Below are 24,449 nucleotides of genomic sequence, written 5' to 3'. Positions count from 1 at the left end.
ATTGATTACTTCTGTGGCTGACTACATCAACGAAGGGTGTGTTTTCTGCAATGAGAAAATTCAATCTGCTGGATTTAATCCAATCAGTTGAAGTCTTTTAAGGGAGAAAGAGAGAGGACTCACTTCTTTGGCTAGCCAGCAAAGCATTTCGTGAGGAGTTTGTTGAACACTTTCATCACAGTTGCCAGTTTGCTGCCTGCCCTATGGAATTTGGACTCGTGCATCCCCTCAGCTGCATGAGACACTTTTAAAAAATCTTATATTTATGGATATCTCTTGTTGGTTCTGCTTCCCTAGACAACCCTGACCAATACAGTTGGGTACTGGGAGTGGTTCTTGAGAAACAGAATGTTAAAATGGCTGTTTGTAATTGGTTATCTACTCTGATTATATTCAAAGGCACTAATGACTCCATTTCCAATAATCAAGATGGCACTGTCAGTCCATGGCATGAGTTGGCAATGGAGATACATGAAATATCAGCATTTGATTCTCCTAATCATACTCTTCTATGAAGTAAGGCTCTGAGTGACAGTATTTTTGACACCTTAACAGAGTTTTGCAGAGTTAAGAGGTATAATGAGTTGACTGGTTGCTCTTAGATGCGCTGGATAAAATTATAAGAGAAAGGGACAAGCTAAAGGCTTTAGATTTGAAACTTAAGCGCCGTATGACAGATGTAAAGGTTTCTATGTGTACCTTGAAAGAAAATCTCATTTCCTGTGGCTGCAGACTTGAGATTTCTGAAAACTAGACCCAGAGTCTCATTGTGCAAGTAGCAGATTTACAACGTAAACTGAAGTCTCAACCTCGCAGGGTGACTGCTGTTAAACTCAAGTCATTGTTGGAAAAGAGTGGGATCCTGAAACTTGAGATGGGGACATATGGGTTGAAGATAACGGCAGTGAGGATATTGGAACCCCGGATTCTGCTGAGTTTTTGATAGATATACCAGTAATGATCTGCCCTGAGGAAACAGACCCCCTACCTCCAGTCTGCCCTGAGAAGACAGCTACCCAACCTCCAGTCTGTTCTGAGGAGCCTGCCATCCAACCTCCACCTAAAGAGATTAACCCTTCAGTGCCCACTAAACCTATATTCACCTCCTCTGAGGAAGCAGCCCTCACTTCTCTGTATGAAGAGATTAATCCTGTTTCACAAGATGAAACTGCAATGGAATGTCCTGAGGTAAATGGCTTGAATGATACTTCTAATTCTGTTCATGACCCACACCCACCACCAGTTTTTGCTTCAAGATTATAACTAGACTAAAGTCCCAACAGGCCGCAAAGGGTGAGGTACAAAGTGTGACCCATGAGGAATTGTGCTATACTCCAAAAGAACTCCATGAGTTTTTTGTTTTTTGTTTCTTTGAATTCAATTTTATTGAAATATATTCACATACCATACAGTCATCCATGATATACAATCAACTGTTCACAGTACGATCATATAGTTATGCATTCATCACCACAATCTATTTCTGAACATTTTCCTTACATCAGAAAGAAACAGAATAAGAATAAAAAATAAAAGTAAAAAAAGAACACCCAAACCATCCCCTCCATCCCACCCTATTTGTCATTTAGTTTTTATCCCCATTTTTCTACTCATCCATCCATAGACTAGATAAGGGGGTGTGATCCACAAGGTCTTCACAATCACACTGTCACCCCTTGTAATCTACATTATTATATAATCATCTTCAGGAGTCCAGACTACTGGGTTGGAGTTTGGTAGTTTCAGGTATTTACTTCTAGCTATTCCAAAACATTAAAACCTAAGAGGTGTTATCTATATAGTGCATAAGAATGTCCACCAGAGTGACCTCTTGACTCCATTTGAAATCTCTTAGCCACTGAAACTATTTCGTCTCATTTTGCATCCCCCTTTTGGTCAAGAAGCTGTTCTCAATCCCACGATGCCGGGTCCAGATTCATCCCCGGGACTCATATCCTGTGTTGTCAGGGAGATTTACACCCCTGGGAGTTGAGTCCCACATAGGGGGGAGGGCAGTGAAGAACTCCATGAGTTTTTGAATTTATATAGACAGAAATCAGGGGAATATGTGTGGGAATGGATAATAAGGGTATGGGATAATGGTGGATGGAATATAAAGTTAGGTCAGGCTGAATTTATTGATATGGGCCCACTAAGAAGAGATTCTGCGTTCAATCTTGTAGCTTGAGGGGTTAGAAAGGGTATTAACAGTTTGGGTGGTTGGCTGAAACATGGATCAAAAGGTGGCTGACTACCTGAGGTCAAAATTCCAGAACTGCCCTGGTATAATGTAGAGGAGGGAATCCAAAGGCTTAGAGTGATTGGAATGTTAGAGTGGATTTATCAAGGAAGACCTGCTCACACACCCCTGGAATGTCCATAGGACACACCTTTTACCAGAACTGTGAGGAATAAATTTGTGACACTAGCTCTTCATCCCTGAAGAGCTCTGTAGTCGCCCTTCTCTATAGATCAGATATTACTGTGGGAACTGCTGTCACTGAGCTGGAATCCTTAAACACAATGGGGATAATCAGAGCCAGACTTGGCAGAAGCCACGTGACAGCAGTTAATCACCAAAGACAAGGTGGGCATGGCTGCCATAGTGGAAAACAGGCTCAAAGTAGCAGCCAAAATAATCTGACTTGCAGAGGCTTATTGTGTTGGCTAGTAGATCATGGAGTAGCAGTAAAATTGATGGGCAGTCTACTAAATTCTTGTTTGATCTGTATAAGCAGAAGAATTCTAGGTCAAGTGAACAAAAGCCTACCTTGAATTACAAAAACAGAGAGTCACAGCCCCTTAATCAATTCTCAGAGCCTCTTGAATGAGGGGAAGGCCAGGTACTCTTGGGGAAAGACCCTGTTTCACTGTCCAAAATGTATAAGGTTGATCTTCCTCCCAGCCTTCCCCGAGGGGACCTATGGCCTTCTACCAGGGTAACTATGCTTTGGGGAAAAGGATAAGATCAGATATTTTGGGGACTATTAGACACTGGTTCAGAAGTGACATTAGTTCCAGGGGACCCAAAACATCACTCTGGCCCACCAGAGTAGTGGCTTATGAAGGTCAGGGGATCGATGGAGTTTTAGCTCAGGTCCATCTCACAGTGGGTCCAGTGGTTCCCTGGACCCTTTCTGTGGTTATTTCCCCTGTTCTGGAATGCATAATTGGAATAGACATACTCAGCATCTGGCAGAATCCTCACATTGGTACCCTGAGTTGTGGATGAGGGCTCTTTTGGTAGGAAAGGCCAAGGAGAAGCCACTAGAACTGCCCCTGCCTAGCAAAATAGTAAACCAGAAGCAATACCAGATTCCTGGAGGGACTGCAGAGATTAATGCCACTCTTAAGGACTTGAAGGATGCAGGGATGTTGATTCCCACCACATCTCCATTCAGCTCTCCTATTTGGCCTTTGCAGAAAACAGATGGGTCTTGGAGGATCACAGTGGATTATCATAAACTTAACCCAGTGGTGACTCCAGTTGCAGCCGCTGTTCTAAATGTTGTATCATTGCTTGAGCAAATCAGCACATCCCCTGGTACTTGGTATGCAGGTATTGAGCTGGCAAATGCTTTTTTCTCAATAGCTGTTAGTAAGGACCACCAAAAACAGTTTGCATTCAGCTGGCAAGGCTAGCAGTATACCTTCACAGTGCTACGGGGGTATATCAACTCTCCAGCCCTATGTCATAATATTGTCCACAGGGATCTTAATCATTTCTCCTTCCCACAAGACATCGCATTGGTCCATTATATTGATATCATGTTGATTGGACCTAGTGAGCAAGAAGTAGCAACTACTCTAGATTTGTTGGTAAGGCATTTGTGTGTCAGAGGGTGGGAGATAAATCCAACAAAAATACAGTGGCCTTCCACCTCGGTAAAATTTCTAGGTGTCCAGTGGTGTGGGGCATGTTGAGATATCCTGTCTAAGGTGAAGGATAAGCTGTTGCATCTGGCCCCTCCTATGACCAAAAAAGAGGCACAACTCCTAGTTGGCCTCTTTGAATTTTGGAGACAACATATTCCTCATTTGGGTGTGCTACTCTGGTCAAGTGACCAGAAAAGCTTCTAGTTTTGAGTGGGGACCAGAACAAGATGAGGTTCTGCAACAGGTCCAGGTTGCTGTGCAAGCTGCTCTGCCACTTGGACCATAAGATCCAGCTGACCCAATGGTTCTGGAAGTGTCAGTGGCAAATAGAGATGCTGTTTGGAGACTTTGGCAGGCTCCTATAGGAGAATCACAGTGCAGGCCCTTAGGATTTTGGAGTGAAGCCTTACCATCCTCTGCAGATAACTACTCACCTTTTGAGAAACAGCTTTGGGCCTGCTATTGGGCCTTAGTACAGACAGAACACTTAACCATGGACCACCAAGTTACTATGAGATCTAAGTTAGCTATAATGAACTGGGTGTTGTCCGACCCACCAAGCCGTAAAGTTGGGCATGCACAGCAACACACCATCATAAAATGGAAATGGTATATGTGAGATAGAGCTTGAGTGGGTCCTGAAGGCCCAAGTAAGTTACATGAGAAGTGGCCCAAATTCCCATGGCCCCCATTCCTTCCACCTTACCTTCTCTTTCTCAGTCCACAGCTATGGCCTCTTGGGGAGTTCCTGAGGCTGTTGACTCAGTTGACTGAGGAAGAGAAGACTCAGGCCTGGTTTACAGATGGTTCTGCACAATATGCAGGCACCACCCTAAAGTGGACAACTACAGCACTGCAGCTCCTTTTTAGGATGTCCCTGAAGGACAGTGGTGAGGGGAGATACTCGCAGTGGGCAGAACTTGGAGCACTGCATCTGGTTGTTCATTTTGCTTGGAAGGAGAACTGGCCAGAGGTGTGCTTGTATACTGATTCATGGATTGTTTCTAATGGTTTGGCTGGATGGTCAGGGACTTGGAAGGAACATGATTGGAAAATTGGTGACAAAGTCGTCTGGCAAAGAAGTATGTGGATAGACCTTTCTGAGTGGGCAAAAAACATGAAGATATTTATGTCTCAGGTTAATGCTCACCAGAGGGTGACTTCAGCAAAGGAAGATTTTAATAATCAAGTGGATAAGATAACCCTTTCAGTGGATACCATTTAGTCTCTTTCCCCAGCCACTCCTGTCATTGCCCAATGGGCTCATGAACAAAGTGGTCATGGTGGTAGGGATGGAGGTTATGCTTGGGCTCAGCAACATAGACTTCACTCACCAAGGCCGACCTGGCTACAGCCACTGCTGAGTGCCCAAACTACCAGCAGCAGAGACCCACACTCAGTCCCCAATATGGCACTATTCCCCGAGGTTATCAGCCTACTACCTGGTGGCAGGTTGATTACACTGGACCACTTCCATCACAGAAGAGGCAGTGATTTGTTCTTACTGGAATAGACACATACTCCGGATATGGGTTTGCCTTCTCTGCACGCAATGCTTCTGCCAAAACTACCATCTGTGGACTTCTTATTCACCATCATGGTATTCCACACAGCATTGCTTCTGACCAAGGAACCCACTTCACAGCAAATGAAGTGAAGGAATGGGCACATGCTCATGGAATTTTCTGCTCTTACCATGTTCCCCATCATCCAGAAGCAGCTGGGTTGATAGAACCACTGAATGGTCTTTTGAAGACTCAATTATGGTGCCAACTAGGTGGCAATACCTTGCAGGGCTGGGGCAGTGTTCTCCAGGAGACTATGTATGCTCTGAATCAGTGTCAGCTCTATGGGGCTGTTTCTCCCATAGCCAGTATTCACGGGTCCAGGAATCAAGGGGTGGAAATGGGTTGGCACCACTCACTATCACTCCTAGTGATCCACTAAGAAAATTTTTTCTTCCTGTCCCTGCATCCTTAAGCTCTGCTGGTCTACAAGTCTTAGTTCCAAAAGGAGGAGTGCTTCCACCAGGAAACACAACAATAATCCCATTGAACTGGAAGTTAAGACTGCCACCTGGCCACTGTGGGCTTCTCATGCCTCTGAATCAACAGGCAAGCAAGGGAATTATTTTACTGGCTGGGGTCATTGATCCTGACTATCAAGGGAAGATAGCACCGCAGCTACACAATGGAGGTAAAGAAGAGTTTTCCTGGAATACAGGAGATCCCCTAGGGTGTCTCTTAGTACTACCATGTCCTGTGATTAAAGTCAATGGAAAACTGCAACAACCCAATCCAGGCAGGGCTACCAATGGCCCAGAAACTTCAGGAATGAAGGTTTGGGTCACCCCATCAGGCAAAGAAGCATGGCCAGCTGAAGTCCTTGCTGAGGGTAAAGGGAACATGGAATGGATAGTGGAAGAAGGTAGATAAATATGAACTACAACCATGTGACCAGTTACAGAAATGAGGACTATGATGGCATGAATATTTCCTTCTTGTTTTGTTATGAGTATGTTTGTAGTTGTCTGTAAAGCAAATATCTTTTTCTTCTCTATCATACAACATAAGCTGTACTGTTTATTTGAAGTTAAAGGAAATCAAGTTTAAGAATCAATGTCACCCAAGGACTTGCACCCTATACTGAAGAGATTTAATGCATTTCCGGTTGTATGCAGGACAGCTGATTATTGTTAGGTGAAATATGTGTCTGTTATTGTGTTCTACTTAGAGATAAAGATAGTATGGTTTAAGGTGATGTGTATAACTGCCAAGTTGACAAGGGGTGGACTGTGATGGTTAAGTTCATGTGTCAGCTTGGCCAGGTGTTGGTGTCCAGGTGTCTGGTCAAGGACATTTGTGGCTGGTTAATAAACCAGAAGGCTGGTTTATTAAACCATCAGTCAATTGATTGCATCTGTGACTGATTACATCAATGAAGGGTACATCTTCTGCAATGAGAGAATTCAGTCAGCTGGATTTGATCCAATCAGTTGAAGACTTTTAAGGGAGAAAGAGAGAGAACCTTCACTTCTTCTTTGGCTACCAGCAAAGCATTTCCTGAGGAGTTCATCATACACTTTCATCGGAGTTGCCAGTTTGTTGCCTGCCCTATGTAATGTGGACTCGGGCATCCCCACAGTTGTGTGAGACACTTTTATAAAACCTTATATTCGTGGATATCTCTTGTTGGCTCTGTTTCCCTAGAGAACCCTAACCAATGCAAATGGTGTTTAAAAAAATGAAATTCCTTCACAGTAATTTATTTTTGACTTAGGGTTCCAAAGTAACAAAATAAGAATACAATAATTAGTGTTCTAGTTTGCTAATGCTGCCAGAATGCAAAACACCAGAAATGGATTGGCTTTTATAAAAGGGGGTTTATTTGGTTACACAGTTACAGTCTTAAGGCCATAAAGCATCCAAGGTAACTCATCGATGATCGGGTACCTTCACTAGAGGATGGCCAATGGCGTTCGGAAAACCTCTGTTAGCTGGGAAGGCACGTGGCTGGCATCTGCTCCAAAGTTCTGGTTTCAAAATGGCTTTCTCCCAGGACGTTCCTCTCTAGGATGCAGTTCATCAAAAATGCCACTCTTAGTTGCTCTTGGGTTGTCTGTCCTCTCTTAGCTTCTCTGGAGCAAGAGTCTGCTTTCAACGGCCGTCTTCAAACTGTCTCTCATCTGCAGCTACTCTCTCAGCTTCTGTGCGTTCTTCAAAGTATCCCTCTTGGCTGTAGCAAGCTTGCTCCTTCTTTCTGAGCTTATATAGTGCTCCAGTGAACTAATCAAGGCCCATGCTGAATGGGCAGGGCCACACCTCCATGGAAATTATCCAATCAGAGTTATCACGTACAGTTGGGTGGGGCGCATCTCCATGGAAACACTCAAAGAATTACAATCTAATCAACACCAATACGTCTGCCCATACAAGAATATGTCTTTTTCTGGGGGACATAATACATTCAAACCAGCACAGACACTTAGGGTTGTTGTTACTGTTTTGGAAGTGCTGAGTTTCTCTGGGCTTAAATCTTTACCGCCATTTCCGGTGGTCTCCTTAGGAATCACTGTGGGGGAAAGTACGAGGTGTATACAGCTCTTTTCTCCCCTTCACGCATGTGGCTGTGTTACTGTCCAGCCAGCTGAAGCCAGGGGTGGGTGGTCCTGCAGGCAGCCCAGAGGACCCCCTTCCCTGCATCTCTGCCAGCTTAGGGCAGCCCCATTAAAACAACTAGACTTTATGACTATGGTAGGGCAGAAAGAGCATTGCATTTTTGTTTTAATTTGTTTTCCTTTGAGTACCCAATGAGGGTGAGAGCTTTATCATGTTTATTGGCCTTTGTAGTTTCTTCTTCTTTTTTTTTTTTTTTTCATTTTTATTGAGATTGTTCAGATACCATACAATTATCCAAAGATCCAAAGTGTACAATCACTTGCCCCTGGGTACCCTCATACAGCTGTGTATCCATCACCACACTTAATTTTTGTTCAATGTAGTTTCTTTACTTATTTAAAGATTTTATTATTTTAAGTAATGTTTATGAGCTTTTTATATATTAATGATATTAACCCATTGACATAGTCACATATTTTTTTTTCAGGTTGTTGATTTCCCTTGAGTTATGTTTGTTATCTGAGGGTTTAAAACATTTTTTATTGTTCAGGATTTTACTTTTTTAGGTCGTGGGGTCTGTTGAGATTTTCTCTCCTGTCCTTTAAATCTGATGGGTCTGGCATATTCCTTTGGGCCTCTGTTTCCCACAGTCCGTCAAACCCTCTTCTTGCTCGTTATGCCCCAGTTCTGCACAGACTGCCCTAACCAGCTGTGGGAGGTGGGCTTCATTTGACTGGATGACGGTGAGAGGATGCTTGGGGCAGGGGTTAGATGGGTGAAATCAGTGGCCTCAAGGGGGAGGTGGGAGGTGAGTGAGCGGGGCGTTCCAGGACAATGTTGGGTGGAAGAATGCATGCACACAACAGCACAGGTAGAGGTGTGCAGGGAGGAGAGAAGGGGGAGGAGACTGGTCTGGTTGGGGTTGAGAAGTGGTGGATGAACATTTGCAGATGGCTCCCTAGGGAGGGGCTCTGTACCTGCTGCTTTTGTGCATACTTTTTTATTTCTCTTATGGTAACATATATGCAGCAAAACAGTTTCCATCTTAACCACTTTCAAGTATAGAATTCAGTTAATTACATTTATAATATTGTGCTACTGCACCACCATCCAATACCAAAACTTTCCTGTCACCCCAGACAGCAGCTCCTTACCCATTAAGCATTAACTCCCCATTCCCTTCCCCCACCCCTGGTATCCTGTAATCTACTTTTTTGTCTCTATGAATTTGCATAGTCTAGGTATTTCATGTAAGTGAAATCATACCATACTTGTCCTTTTGGGCTTGGCTGTTTCACTCAATGTGGTGTCTTCAAGATGCTGGTGTGTGTCTTAAGCTGTCTTATGCCTGGTTCAACCCTGAGTGACTGCACAGGTTGCTGCTAGATCTCATTGCTGTCTCAGGAGGGGTACAGTGCCAGGGACCTCCTGGTTGGCTTTGACTCTGGCTTTGACCTTGGAATGTAAGTTACCAGAGGACAGCAGCTGTGCTGAATGGCTTTAGAGACCGCTTAGCCTTCTAATCTTGCAGATAAGTGCCCCGCTGCCCAGAGTGAGCAAGATCACAATTAGCCATGAGCCCAGGTGGATGTGTCGTTCTGGCCCAGTGCTTCCATGAATTTGAGGAGCCTCCCGTGGGACCCCCACAGCTGTAACCAGGGTTACCTGACCCTTTTTCAAGATGCTGACCTCTTCCTTTGCACCCAGGCCTGCCCAGGCCTGATAACTGATGGGCTGCCAGGGTAGCTAAGGATAGAAAAGAATTAGAATTAAAATGGAAAAATCTAAAACCCAACCCCCAAATGTGCTGAGATTGTGACTGATTCTCAGTCATTCTATGATATGGGAAAATCGGGGGCTGGGACCACTTGATGGTTGTTTAAAAGGAAGAGTGTGAAGGAGAACCAACTGCATCTGAGGGCATTCAGGGTTAGCCCTCTGCCCCCAGGTGGTCATCTGGTATCCCCTGACCTGCTGCAGCCCTTCTGCCCTCTGTAGTGAGCTTGTGGTATAAAGCCTGGTGCTTGGGCAGGTGCTCTGGCATCCGTTGGCTCAGTGTGGGCAGCAGTGAGTTGACCCCGCAGGGTGGGGTGGGGAGGCCACATGCCCCCCTCCTTCTGTCAGAGGGAAGTGCTCTGGGGAGGGGAGTCCTGGGGAAGGGAATTCACTCATCAGACATTCCCTGTGTGCCTGAAAGTGGAGGGAAGGAGCAGCAAGGATGAACTAGCCAAGACCCCATCCTTAGGAAGCTCCTGGTGTTCCAGGGAAGACAAATGGCTAAAATTCAAGGAGGACAGAGCCCGTCCTCACTCATCTCTCTCCTTCCTGACGGTGAGAGTTGGGATGTTTCTCGGGGCTGGCCTGGCCTGTAGGTGGCGCTGGCCACATGGCGTGAACTTGAGGTGTGCTGAAGGGCCGATTGGCCTCAAATAGCTCTTCTTTTGCCTGCCAGAAAGAAAAATCATTAAAGGCTAGTGTCTTTGGGCTACCACAATACCTTCTTCTTCTGTAAGTGGCATGTATCCCTGAGAAGGGTAGCTCCCGAAGCCTGCATCAGTGATTCATACGTCGTGGTGGTCCAGGATGGGGTGAGTGGGAGTTGGGGGGCAGGAGTTTGGGAGATCAGAGAGGAGGACTCTCGGGGGGGGGGGACCTTTTTGGAAGGAAGGCCAAGGTTGGGCCGTCCTGATGTGTGGGTCCCAGGAGCGGGTGGGAAAGGAAAGTATGTTGGGCGGGGGCGGGGGTGGGGGTGCGATGCTGCCTCAGGTGTGAACTCTGACTGCAGAACGGTTTGGGCTCAGGTTGGCCCTGTTGTCACTAGAAATCTCGTTAGGCCAGATCAGCACCAGCGAGGACAGCCTGGGCTCAAATCCCAGCTGGGTGACCTTAGGCCAGTGACTCGACCTCTGTGCCTCAGTTTCCTCATCTGTAAAATGGGGAGAATGATGGTGCCTTTCTCAACGGGTTATTGTGAGGGCTTAATGGGTTAATATGCATAAGGTGCTCAATAAATTCCTGTGTGTCTCGGGCAGCAGCTGCCTCAGGTGTGTGGGGCTTTGCTGTCTGGGGAGTCCCTGGGGCAAAAGCTGCCTTTGCTTTAGGGCTGTGGCTGGAGGCTGGCTCTCAGCGCCGGCAGGCAGGTGTGTGTCCTTGATGAGGCTGGGCCTGTGGATGAGGGGAGGGTATATTAAATCTTAGCTCATACAGCAACGACGAGATGTGCTGCGGATCGGAGAGGAGGCTTTGTGGCGGCAGCAGGGCTTGCACTGAGTCTTGAATGACAGGCAGGCTGGGCACGACTGCAGCTGAGGTAGCAGAGATGGATGGAGGAGGCTTGTACAGGGGCCTGGATCCCTTTTAGGCAGGGCCCATCCTGGCAGCCTCTGAGGATACAGGCGTGAGTGCTGGATGCTTGGGGGCAGTGGCTGGGCTTGGCCTTGAGAACCTGCCAGAGCATAGGCTCCCACCCCCTGGGACAGTAACCTGCCTCTGCTTTTAAAATCTGGGATGGAAAAACAGGCACTTTTCAGTGTTTGTCCATTAGACTGAAACTATCTGAATTTTTTTTCTTTTGGTAGTGTACACTGACACCTCAGCTCCCCCTTTCTTTGGGACCCTGAACTTACACATCTTTACTTGAGCGGAGCATCAATCATTTTGAACTCTTGTGGTGGCACTGCCTGCCCCCTGACAGCTCCGTTCTGGCAGCCTCTTCATCTCTGTGCTGCAGGATTTGTGCAATTATCTGAACACTTTATTGCTTTTTCCCTTTATTAAAATATTTTATATTTGTAAAAATAGATAATAACAATGAAAGTGCTGATACTACTGATAAGGCATGTAGATTTCATAAATCAAATGCATTTTAGAAATTCATTAGGCTGAAAAAAGCAGGTGTTTAGCTCATTGAAGGTAGAGAACAAAATTTGGAAACAATGTCAAAATTGTGACTAAAAGGCAAGGTGCAATTAGGGATTTTATATTCACATTCTGAACCCAGAATCCCCCTGTACCTGGTGGTACTGTTACAGTCCCCTACTAACCATCTTCCGGGTTTATTTCGAGGATTATAAATGATATAATGTTTAAAAAGTATCTCGCACAGTGCTCGGCACATGGGGAGCACAAAGAATGGAGCTGTAAATGCAGGCTCCCTTCCCCCTCAGGGAGGAACTGTTGAAACGCAGGCTGAGTTTTCAGCAGAGGCGTCTGGTGTCCCATGACAGGCCTCCAGGCAGCTGCTGACTGTGGTCCCAGGATGGAGCAGTGTCTGGGTCACTTTCAGGGTTTCAGGATGTGGAAAGGGGGAGGTCAGGAGGCTGGGTGGGGGGACATACAGACCAACTGAACTCTTGGAGAGAAGGGACCATGTCTCGTCCATCTTTATACCTTGAGTGCCCACCCAGTGCCTGGCAGAGGGTTCATTGACAAAAAGAATAAAGGAAAGAAAAACAAAGAAGCTACTATTAAGTAGCTAGGTGGTTCCTAAAAAGCCATTTCTGGGCTGGCACAAGCCCCTGCCCCTCTGGATGGTGTGTCTTCATTTTTTGGGGGGAGGAGAGGAAGCAAGCCCCTAGGGAACTCTCTGACCTTCAGAACTTGGGCAATGAGGGCAGAATTCCGAGTATCCTAAGATCAGCCATCTAAGGGTCCCAGGTGCCGTGGGGGTTTCTGTGCCAGTTGTAACTGTGGGTCCTTAGGGAGCCTGCCGTAGGAGTTCTCGATATCTGCGTCACCTCTAGGCAGGGTGGGGCAGAGACTTGTCTGTTCACTGCTGTATCCCCAGTGCCTTAAACAGTGTCCTTTTCTACAAAATGAGAAGTTAGCACCAGAACATGAGTTCTTAAACCTGGAATTGATGGCAGGGCTGGAATTGAGGCACCCTAGGAACCTCCTTTAAAAAAAAAATCTGGATGTTTATACACATGTGCATTTTTTTTTTCTCTAGAATCCATAGCTTTCATGAGATTTTTAGAGAAAAACATGATCCAAAATGGGGCTGAAGGACTTCCATGGTCCCCCCTAGCTGTGTGAGGTCTCTTAGGGAAGAGATGATGGGGACCAGCCCATAATTGACAGGCCTGAGCAGGTATGAAACCACTGAAGTCATAGACTGATGGTGTCCCAACTAGGTTTCTGATTTGGAAAACGCTGATACTGATTTAAATAATTCCTGTGTCCCATTTGGTGCTCTCTCTCTTCCCCAATATAAAGGCTTACCTGCTATGTGTGGGAACCCTTCACAATCACATCAGTGACCTTCCCGACAGCTTCAGCTGGGAAGGTGGCTTTATCCCTAGTTTACAGCTTAAACGCTGAGACCCAGTGAAGTTACAAGGCAATAGTTGAGAGCCACACTACTAATAGATGACAGAGGCTCAATTCAAACCCAATTCTCTTAGTTCCAGAGCTCGTGTCTTGCCAGTGCACCACTGTGTCTCTTGACTTGGGGTTTGTGCACATTATTTTGTCTGTGACTTAGGTCTTCAACAGCCTGTCCTGGCCAGGGACTCAAACTCTTGTAAGTCCACAAGGAGAACAAAAGCCTGGGTCCACAGTTCATTCTCAGCAAATGCATTCATCATCCATTCATTTATTCATTCACAGATTTATTGCACATTTACTATGAGCCAGGCAGAGTTCTCGTGGGGAGCATTAAACACCTAAGAAAAATATCCAGGAGTGATGAGTGTTGTGACAGAGGGACTGGGCAATTAGATGGGGAGGGAAGGCCTCCCGAGGAAGTAACATTTCAGCTGAGCTCTGCGTGACCTCAAGGAGCCAGCCATGTCAGGCAGAAGGAAAAGCAGGAAACAAGCTTGACCTGTTTGAGACTTTGCAGCAGAACTGAGGTGGGTAATGAGAGCTGTAGGAGATGAGATCAAAGAAGTAGCCAGGAGCCAGATCACATAGGGCCTTACAAGAGAATAAAGAGTTTGGGTGTAATTCTACATTTAAAAGAAAGTCATTGGAGGGTTTTGGCTGGGGCTTGACAGAGACTCATGGTTTTAAAAGGGCACTCTTCCTGTTGTAAAGAAAATAGGTTGATGGTGGTGGTGATAGAGTAGGGTGGAAGCAGGGGGCCTGTTTAGGAAGCTAATGTCCTTTAGGCAAGGGAAAATGGGGGCTTGCTTTAGTGTTGTACAAAGGAGGTGGTGAGATGGGGACGGATTTGGGATACGTTTAGGAGGACAGGGATGGATTTGGGATATGTTTAGGAGGTCGAGCCAGCAGGACCAAGCAGTGGATTGGATGTGGCGAAGCGGTGAGAAAGAGGGAATCGACGATAATGCCTTCTAGGTTTTTGGCTTGAGCAAGGTAGTAGTTGATGGGCCATTTATTAAGATGATGGGAAAAAATGGGGATGAGGCAGATTGCGGGGGATAGAATTTAGAGGTGGTTGCTGTGGCCACTGCTGCTGACTGGAGTTGTCTCAGTGGACAACATGTGACACTTTTAAGAGGCCCGTGTCTTGCAGCCTGCTGATGGGAGTGTGGTGGGTTGAAGTGGGAGGTGTAGTAGACAAGCCCCGCGCTTCTTCCTGGTTTCCCTAATCCCCAACCCAGAGACCTGAGCAGAGAACAGAACTTGCTAGAGACCAGCCAACCCTTGGGGGAGCTCTGGGTGCCACACTCACTGCCTCCCTCTGGCTCAGTGGCCGTGGCTCTTGGCCAACCCGAGGGGCCACCACGGACGCTGCTGGAGCCCCTCCCCACCTTCCTCAGGCCCAGAGCTGCAGGAAGATCTTTTGCTGCCACCTTGTGGACAAGATCCCGAACCATGTCGTATCTAAGGGCCAGTGTGGCACTCCCACCGCACCAGCCTGCTGTAGGAAGCATTCCCCTCCGCAGCCATCCACAATCTTTGGCTTTTAGGAGAAAGCTAGTCCTTCCTCATCTCTTGAAAAGGATATACACAGGTTCCTGAGGGTTGTGTCGGCCTTAGCTGGGCACACCTCAATTCTTATCAGTGGATCAATCAGCAAATATTTGAGTGGAGGGAGACTAGGTACAAGGTCCTATGGGATTTCTGGGGCAGAGGCTGCCCTTTTCCTCTTCCTTAGAACCGGCCTTATATTTGAGGGCAGCATTTCATGTATTGCACCTCTGTAGTTGTTCTCTTTTGCCCTGAGAGGTTAGTAGTAAATCCCCTCTCCCTGCCCCTCAGACACACGTGTGCACACAGAGGCACACACATACTTTTCTCAGGGCGGGACATTTGAGGCCCAGATTGGTTTGTCACTGTTTCAAGCTCACCCTGCAGCTGGGTCTGTCTAGCATTAGCTCTTTCTTCTTCTGATCTGCAGTCACTCTGAGCAGAAGGGGCTCCTTGGTGCTCATCTCTTCACTCCCTACCTCTAGGAGGAATGAGTTCATCCTGACCCACACTGTAGGCTGCAGGCATCTGAGAGTTTCCATTTTTTAATCCCCCCAATAACTTCCTTGGAGTCAATCAGCCCTTAAGTGACAAATTTAGCCTGATGGCCTTAAGAAACATAGAACTGGCAGAAAGGCTAATTGTACTGAATTTCTATACTGTTTATATGGTCCCAGCCTGGAGCTTTTTAGGGTTGTCCTAATTTCCTTCAGGCCCAGTAGGGAATGGCTGGAACTGTATTTGCCATGTTTTTAGAGCAGAATGTTGTAAGATAGAGACCTAATCCCTCACCTGGGGCTGATGCCAAAGAGGAAAAGAGGTGTGTCATGTGCTTGTGGTTGTTTTTCTTTTTTTGGGGTCTTTAACTGACTTTATGTCCTGGGACATTTACGTTTGGGCAGGTGCCCTTCCCTGCCTAGTTTCTCCAGGTCAGAAATTGCTTCTGGGAAAAAGGGATAGGAAGGAGGAGGCAGCCAGGTGAGGAAGAGGAAGGTTTGGAATTGACCCAGGCTGAGCTTTTGACCTGGACTGACTGTGCAGGTGCAGTGGACCTGGGAGCTTGTGTGTCCTCTGAGAACGTAAAACATTCTCTCCCCTCTGATGTTGGGCACTGCCACCTGCCTTCCAGAGACCCCTTGTGTGTGATTTTGCCAGCGTGTGGAGCTGGGACTTTTTTCCCTTCTATTCGACCCTGCTCTTCTCCCACCGCGTCCCAGCTTGTGTAGGAGAGAGGGCTCAGCCCAAAGGAGGCTGGTGCCTCATCGCTGGAGACCAGCTGGGTTCTAAAGCAGCTACCCTCTTTGGGGCACCTTGTCTGCCACCCCCCACCCCAGTCTCCAAAGGCTGGCTCCCCTAGCTGCTACCCTGTTCTTGCATTTTCATTGAATTGGGAGAAGTGCTTGTGAATGAGCAGCCTGAGTCTTCTGAGAGAGGGTAATTCCCTATGTGTGTGTAGGAGAGAGAGAACAGACACACAGACATGCAGGTAGGGAAATCAAGGGAGAGGGACAGTGCTTCCTTTTGCCCTTTAGCTCAGTGAGGCTGGGAGACTTAAACTTGGAAATGTGAGCCAGGACTCCTGGGTTGTATTCTTGTCTCCATGTTTGACTGACTGAGGATCCTGGGAAAGGCCCTTCTGCTGAACCATCTATTAGGTGGGGATATTCATCCCAGAGAATAAGAAGTGATCCTCACCACTGTTAATAACTAGTCCCAGGAAAATCCAAGATCACCCCCAGGGCCTCTCCAGGCCAGGGAGATCCAGACCGGGACTTCTGAATTTCCAGCTCTCGATTCTGTGGGGGGACAACTTGGATTGAGAGGCCCAGCCTTCCTTAGGCATTCCCCCAACCCCAGCCCCCTCTGGAATGTGCCACTTTATCTTGCACTTAGCTTCTGACCAGGACCATGGAATTCTAAAGCTGAAAAGGACGTTGGGAGTTGGTTTAGACTGGGGGTGGAAGCAAGTAGAGGGTATTGGCTCTTTAAAGGAAATGCAAGCCCCCTCATCCCTTGCCACTACCTGAACTGGTTTCTCCTGATCTGCTCACAATACAGAACCAGCAGCAGCTGTAGCCAGATGATTTCGTGCCTACCTTGTGGATTATGGTAAACTGGGTAATCTCCAGGGCCTCAGGAGATGGCTGATGTTTAAATGCAATGTAAACCAAAACACAGGGAACTCCTGGCCCCCATGTGGGCTGAGCCATAGATTTACTAAGTGGCTGGTGCAACCCTCAGTCTTAAAATTTAAAGGCCATCTGAGCTTGGGAGAGCAGTGTTTCCCTTTACAGTGAGTGTGGGACTCCAGTCCTGCAAGCTGTTTGTCCTCGGGGGAGTAACATCTGGACAGTAGGTGGGACCCAGTGAGCAGTAAGAAGCCAGAGACTTAAGGGAAGTGAGTCATTTGTCCTGAATTGCAGGGTCCAGGCCTAGAAGTTATCCTTTGATTTCCAGCTTCCCTTAGGTAGGATGACACTTGACCCAGTCCAGAAAGATGAGTATCTTCTGGATTTTATAATCTTCAAAGAAAAAGACAGCCTCAGTCATAAACAGAAGCCTACCACAGCATCAAGCAACTATCATTCTCAGTTTTCAGACCTCAGAATGCCTGAGCCAAAAATTATTAGGATCACCTCATTCAGGCTTCCCATTTTATAGATGAGGAGACTGAGGTCTACAGAAGGCTTGTGACTTGCTTTCTAACTCCTAATTGAGGTTTTTAATAATTCCCTCCATCATGTATCACCTTCTGGTGGTTCTTCCTTCAGAGAAAGTGAAAATACCCCATTTTTCTCCAAAACGGGACCCAGCATGTGGTGCAGGCCAGGACTGTTATCTTATTTGTCCCTCTGTTAATGACAGCTCCTCACCTACCTGCCCCAATCTGAGGAGGAGCCCTGGGCTGGAATTTCCTGTTTTTTGAGGGCTCCCGGGGGCTGCCCCAGCTGGCTGGCTCCTCTGCCGCCGTTCCTGGGTGTTCCAGGCCAGGCTTGCCGCCTCTCTCTCCTTCCTGGGCTGGCTCCCTGCCTCTCCAGGTCTGGGCTTGCCGGCTGAGAGGTGGAGGAGTTGAGGGACTCGATAGGTAGGTCCGAAACCTGGGGCCCAGAAACCAGAAGTCCGTCCGCCCCGGCCGCAGCCCGGCCCGGGTAGAGTCCCAGCGCCCCTCGCCATCATGGGCCTGGCCCTCGCCCCCGGGCCCTGAGCATGGAGCGGGGCTGGCCGCCGGGTGACAGCTGCAGCAGGGAGCGGCCCGCCGCCTGCCGCCGCGCCCTCAGCGTCTGCGACTCGCTGGACCTGCACGGCGCCCCGGCGGCCCACGCCGCCGCCGCCGTCCAGGCCGCCCTCTGCGCCGCGCACGAGCAGCCAGTGCGGCCGCGGAGTGTCTGCTCCCGCGGCTCGGGGCCGCCGCCCCCCAGCGTGCGGAGCCTGCTGCTCGGCCTCCTCCGCCCGCGCCTCGGCCGCCGAAGCCAGTCGGACGGGCCTCTGCTGACCGCGGCCCCGGGCGCCGAGCCGTCGGGGCTGCTTGGTACTCCGCGCGACGGCTCTCCCGCGCCCGCGGAGCCCCCCGCCGCGCCCAGCCCTGGGCCGCCCCGGCGCAACCGGGCCCCGTCCGAGCAGCCACCACGGCCGCGGCCCACCAGCATGACGTTCCTGGAGGTGAACCGTCTGGAACTCTCGGGAGCCGCCGACTCGCCGGCCACCGGCGGCGTCCTGGGCCGGGCGGGTAGCTCGGGCTTCCTCAGGGGCGCCTCGCTGTGGAGCAGCCAGCGCTGGCAGGTATTTCGGGGGAGCGGCGGCCGGAGCGCCGAGTCCCCCCGAAGAGGCTTCTCGGCCCTGAGGAAGAGTTTCAGCTTCCGGCTGCGGCGCGGCCAGGAGATCCGGCGCTCGGAGTCAGGGCTGCTGCCGCGGCCGCCGCGGACGCGCACCAAGAGCGACGGCGACGCCAGCTCCCTGCACGCCTTCCCCAGCCGCCGCGACCTGCTGTTCCCCGAGGGCAGGCGGGGGGCGCCCGACCCCAGCCGCCCCCGCGCCGGCGCCAGCCTCTGGAAACTGCTCACCAGCCGCTTCCGCCGGAGGGAGCCGGGGCCCGCCGAGCCGCTGTGGAGCCGCCGGGCGGCCGCGGCCCCGCTGCTCCTGGGCGTGCAGAACGCACCTCCCGCCCCGCCGCCCGGTAAGGAGAAGGGGGCCTGGCGCGGGGGCCCGGCCGCTTGGGGCTTTCCCCGGCCTCGGGCGCTGGCGGGGCGCCGCCTCCTGCCCTTAGGCTCCGGGGCCCCGGGGACGGCAGAGCCCGGCTCTGGGTATCCCGAAAGATTGTGGGCCTCGCTGATTGGAGGCTATGAGAAAGTTGGGAGCTTTGTGTGAAAGTCGTTGAACGTGCGTGGTGGAGGGGGGTGTGCAATGTGGGCTGGGGGCGAGTGGGGTTTGGCCCGAGTGAGGGGCCTTGGCTGAGATAGATAAGCTGTGGCTGTTGCGATTCCCCGTCAGTGTCTTGAGTCGTTGCAGGGGCCGGACAACGACATGTCTGGTGCCAGGAAGAGGGGAAGGTGACAGAGGAGGACTTCCAGGCTGGGGCTGAGCACCCCGGGGGCGTTCAGGTGATGGCACTGACCCAGACGGTCGGGGAATATCAGACCTGGAAGGGTCGCAGAAGATGAGTATCCCATCCTCTTATTTGGGGAATTGAGGCTCAGAAAAAGAAAGAGACTTACCCAGGTCACCTGGCTCTAGGCTGAACAACTGAGCTAGAACACCAGTTTCCTAACTCCCAGACTGGTGTTGAGCTTTCACCTCTGGCTGCTTGATGCAGGTGGTTTTAGGGACTGTTTGTGGACCCGGTCGTGATAACTCCTGCATGAAACAATCTGGGACAGTGGACGTGGGAGCTCAGGGAGGTGAAGCCTGCCCTGCCGGGCCAGAGGGGCTGGTCAAGGACTGGGCCATGTGGAGCTGCCTGGGGGTGTTATATTAAAACCTAGAAGGATAAAAAAGCAAGCAGTTGGCTATTGCTAGGCTCTGAGTAGCAGCGAGGCTATCTCTTTCCCTGGACACTGCCTAAGTCAAGGGGGAGCTTCCAGTGGTGCCAAGAATGAACCGGAAGGGAGGAGACAGGAGCCTGGGAGGCAGGTCTCTGGGAAAGAAAGGGTGGCCCTGCTTCCCAATAAGGAGGAACTTGGGTAGGAGGGCGGGGTGGGGCTGGGTGGAGTGGGTAGTTCCCCCTTTGGCCTGCCCCTCCAGGATCAGGGCCGGCAAGGCACGCCTCCCTCCCTAGTCTGGCTCAGGAATGCAGTGGGTGGCCCCACCCTATGGAGAGTGAGCTGTTCCTACTCGCCATGGGAGGCCGGCCCCTCTGCCAAGTGCTCAGCCTGTTGTGGGTCTGGGCTGGGACCTGCTGGGGTGGCCTCTAACCGGGGCCTGGCGTCTGGGCCTTGGGGGCACTTGGCTGGGTGGGGCTCAAGATGGGAGCTACTCACCTGTCGGAGCAGTAAGATGAGGAGGGGCACACAGGTCTGAACCCACACCCATCAGAGTCCTCTCCCTGAAGACTGTATTACTCTGTTCCACTCAAAAAGAATCTTCTTGCTTAGGAAGGGGCATCATAGGAGGCAGTTGGGGTGAACGTGGTTGTGGATAGTAAAGAGGTGGGGATAAATGGGGGTGGCAGTAGGAATTGTCTCTGTGTGCTGCCCTGATCCTAATAGGGCTGCCTTCTCGTCCACAGACTCGTTTGTGAACAGCCAGGAGTGGACCTTGAGCCGCTCTGTGCCGGAGCTTAAAGTGGTGAGTGAGTGCTGGGTGGGGGGGGCCAAGGCAGCCCTGGAGCTGGGTGGGGCCCAGGCTGGAAGAACTGAGCCCTCCATTGCCTTTTTCTCTGTGTTTGGTTTCCTCCCTCAGCCTCTTGCTGCTTCTGGCCATCTCCCCTCACCTTCCCTCGTTTTCTCTCTCTTTCCTTTCCCTTTTGCCTGGCCTGTCTCCTTCCTCATGCTTACTTGCCTTTCCTGCCCTGTCCTGGGCCTTCTTCCTCCTGCCCTCTGACCACTCCTCTCACCCTCTCCCTCCCTCAGGGCATTGTGGGGAACCTGTCCAGCGGGAAGTCGGCCCTGGTGCATCGCTATCTGACCGGGACTTACGTCCAGGAGGAGTCCCCCGAAGGTGAGTGGTTCAGGCCTAACTTGGACACTGAGGAGGGCTACTCTGTCCCCTTTTTCTCCTGCTGATGGTCTGAGCAGAGGGGGGTCTCTAGCCTCTTAGCCTTTCTAGCCCTCTTGTATCTCTTCAGTCAGAAGCTATAGATTTCTTCTCCGGTCCCCTTGGGCTCTTTCTCCAAGTTTTGGTCCTGACTGCGAACTCTGTTCCTAGGGGGTCGGTTTAAGAAGGAGATTGTGGTGGATGGTCAGAGTTACCTGCTGTTGATCCGAGATGAAGGAGGCCCCCCTGAGTTGCAGGTGATGCTCCTGCCCCAGGACGCGTAGACCAGCCCTGGGTAATGGTGCCCCTTTCTCCAGCTTCCCAGTTGGGACTGGGAGAGGTTGTTGGGGGGAAGGTGAAGGAGTCAGCCCCTTCCAAGTGGGTCTGCCCGGTGGGGGAGTTTTTCAGATGACAGGTGGGGGTGGTAATTTAGCTTGGTCTCCCCTTAGTTTGCTGCCTGGGTGGACGCTGTGGTGTTTGTGTTCAGCCTGGAGGATGAAATCAGCTTCCAGACGGTGTATAACTACTTCCTGCGGCTCTGCAGCTTCCGCAATGCCAGCGAGGTGCCCATGGTCCTGGTGGGCACTCAGGGTGAGGCTGGGCCCTGCAGGAGGGCAGGACGTCTGAGATTGGGATAGGGAAGTGTAGGGCCCCAGGGGCAGGAGTGGAGCAGGTGACTATCGATTCCCCAGATGAAAGCTGGATGGGCAGATGGGAGAAAGCCCCAGCCCCACCCCGCACGGTTTCCAGTGCTGATCGCATCCAGGACACTGAACCACAGAGCACCAGAGACATTTCACTCCTCCCTTGCTGCCCCATACCTGGGGTTCTTCCTTGCTTCATAATCACTTTGCCTTCCCCAGCTAACCCTGCAATCCGTATGGTCTCGGGGATGGAAGGGGCTCTTAGCAACTATCTGGTACACATTTTTGAGATTCATGAGCAGAGATTCGGCAAGATGAAGTGGATGGCTCATTTTCAATGAGTTGGTGGCAGAGGTGAAATAAGGCCCAGACTCCCATATTCTCAGGGCTCTGTGTTTTCCACAGCCCACCCACCCTCTGACCAGTGGTCCTCCCACCTCGCGCCACCTCCCTTCCCAGCCAGCCAAGTAAACCCCTGACCCTCTTCTCAAACAGATGCCATCAGTGCTGCGAACCCCCGGGTCATCGATGACGGCAGGGCCCGCAAACTCTCCACGGACTTGAAGCGTTGTACCTACTATGAGACCTGCGCGACCTACGGGCTCAACGTGGAGCGTGTCTTCCAGGACGGTAACTTGGGTGCTGGGTGGGAGTCGCCGACAGGCCAAGGCCTATGGCCATGTCCCCTCTGAGAGGGGCTCAGGAAGGCTCCCTGGCTAGTGGAGCCTGTGTTTTTGGGAGGAGGCTCTGAGCTGGGCTTTCCCTTCTTTGCTGAGGAGAGAATTGACTCTGCTGTCCCCTGCAGTGGCACAGAAGGTAGTAGCCTTGCGGAAGAAGCAGCAGCTGGCCATCGGCCCCTGCAAGTCACTGCCTAACTCCCCCAGCCACTCGGCAGTGTCCGCCGCCTCCATCCCGGCTGTGCACATCAACCAGGTGGGCTGAGCCCCCCAACCGTGCTTCATCCCCCCACCCCCACCCCCACCCTTGGCTCTGCTCCCCACCATACACAGCTGTCTGGCTACTGAAGTCATTGTCCCTATTTGTCCCCCACACACACACCTCCACCATAGACCCCTTCCTCATGCCTGCCCCACATCCATTTGTCTCCCAGCCTTGCAGATGGTTTTGAAAGCATTGGCTTGGATTCCATTCAGCCTGCACGATTGGCCTTGGCCTCGTCTCCTGCCCCGTGCTGACTGTCCGTTCCTGCTACAGTTTCCCACCCCCTTCCCTCTCCTATTGTCACCCCCCCCAACCATTTCAGTGCAGAGAACATAAACATTTGCTGTAGTTGATATTGTTAGAATTGTCTCATGAGCTGCTTCCATGGAAACCATACTCAGAAGGCACAGGACTGAGAGAAAGTTGTTTTAGGCCTGCTGAAGACTACCCTTGGTAAAACTGGGAAGAGCGCAAAGGCCTGGCGTCCCTCTCCTTTCTTTGGACTCTTGCCTTCCCTAACACTCTCACTGCTCTCTTCCATGTGAATAGAGAAAGCACTTGATATACTCATTCTCGCTAAGCACTGGGGATTTACCCTGTAATCCTTCTGCGAGTATTTGTATTTTGGAAGGAATACACTGCATGCCACAAAGTAATGAATGACTTTTGGATCAATGTGGGGTACTATTGGGAGGGGTTGCTTTTGAGCCAGGTCTTGCAGTGTTCCCCAAATAATACCACTTGGACACCTGTCCACTTCCTGGGCCTACAGCCTGATTATTTTTTGCCCTTGGTATATGGGCCAGAGCTTCATTTCATAACTGCATTTTCCTGCTCCACTCCCTATTCTGTTTAAAGCCCTGGGCCATAAACAGATGGGCTCAGTGGGTGGCCAAGTTGACAGCCACTCGACTTTAGTTCTGCCAAGGGTTATCGTCTTGCCCAGGCTCACCGTGGCACTTGGCAGCCACCCGTGTTCTGACCACAACCTGACTGCTTTTTCAGGGACCTCTCCCTTTAGGACTTCTGAGAAAGTAGCAGGGATTCCCCTGTAAGTGTTTCTACATGGACAAAAGAAGGAGGAATCGTAGGTCTTTCTTCCCTGCAACCAGCAGATTTTGGAGCATATGCAACTCAGCTCTGCATATGGGCCCCTGGCCCAGTGGGCTTATGTCGCTAAAAGGTGGTGTTTCATATATTTTACTCCTTTTGTACACATGAGGATTAGAAGGATTCTGCCAGGTCAGAACACATTCTCTATTTAATTGCAGGTCCCACAAACAGGTAGGGAACAGGCAGGCACCTTGTTTCCTGTGTGTGTTTCCTGGGTCCTGGAGTAGACTGCTCCCATGCACTTTCTGTCTCCATCCTGTGACCTTCCTTTCTCTTCTCTCTCCCCTCATTGCAACTCATTCTGATTGGAAGTCGCATCTCTTTTCTGCCCTCTCGTCCTTGGCTTTCCCTGTCTCCCTTTCCCTCTCACACACATTCCCTGGAAGGAAACCTCATCCTCCTCATGCACCCTGAGCCCGACCCCAGCCCATCGCTCCCGTCTCCCAGGCTCCTGCATGCCTGACATATGCCACTGACTTTGGGGGGTTCAGCCAGTGTGACCTTCCACCTCAGCCCACACCAGCAAATGTCCTGGGTGGCCTTAGTCTTGTTCCAGACCCACTTGTGAGCCAGGACTCCACAACCTATCCACTTCTAGGCTCTGTCCCTTATTTCAACCTGACAGCTTTTGTGTCTGCTTCAGCTCCTTGGTCGGCACACGAGAGCCTCTGCTAGGGCCTGGGAAGAAGGC

General features: G+C 50.4%; 1 protein-coding gene across 6 annotated transcripts in view; it reads left to right on the top strand.

Moving 5' to 3' along the window:
* AGAP3 (ArfGAP with GTPase domain, ankyrin repeat and PH domain 3) overlaps positions 1 to 24,449 on the top strand; it is an 84,490-nt gene that overhangs the window by 32,784 nt on the left and 27,257 nt on the right. For 3 of the 6 annotated variants that reach the window (XM_037835805.1, XM_037835804.1, XM_037835808.1), the window contains exons 1-7: positions 17,888 to 19,044; positions 20,593 to 20,651; positions 20,936 to 21,023; positions 21,231 to 21,316; positions 21,509 to 21,650; positions 22,199 to 22,333; positions 22,509 to 22,636. In XM_037835805.1, coding sequence (XP_037691733.1) covers positions 18,078 to 19,044; positions 20,593 to 20,651; positions 20,936 to 21,023; positions 21,231 to 21,316; positions 21,509 to 21,650; positions 22,199 to 22,333; positions 22,509 to 22,636 — 1,605 coding nt within the window. In that variant the 5' untranslated portion in view covers positions 17,888 to 18,077. Of the gene's footprint in view, positions 1 to 17,887; positions 19,045 to 20,592; positions 20,652 to 20,935; positions 21,024 to 21,230; positions 21,317 to 21,508; positions 21,651 to 22,198; positions 22,334 to 22,508; positions 22,637 to 24,449 lie in introns of those variants that run through there. The other 3 variants (XM_037835807.1, XM_037835806.1, XM_037835809.1) reach the window with 1 other exon arrangement.

The sequence above is a fragment of the Choloepus didactylus genome, chromosome 5 (genome assembly GCF_015220235.1).
Source record: "Choloepus didactylus isolate mChoDid1 chromosome 5, mChoDid1.pri, whole genome shotgun sequence".
Classification (NCBI taxonomy): domain Eukaryota; kingdom Metazoa; phylum Chordata; class Mammalia; order Pilosa; family Megalonychidae; genus Choloepus; species Choloepus didactylus.
Note: the sequence above shows the minus strand (reverse complement) of the source record. Positions and strands in the feature narration are given on the sequence as shown.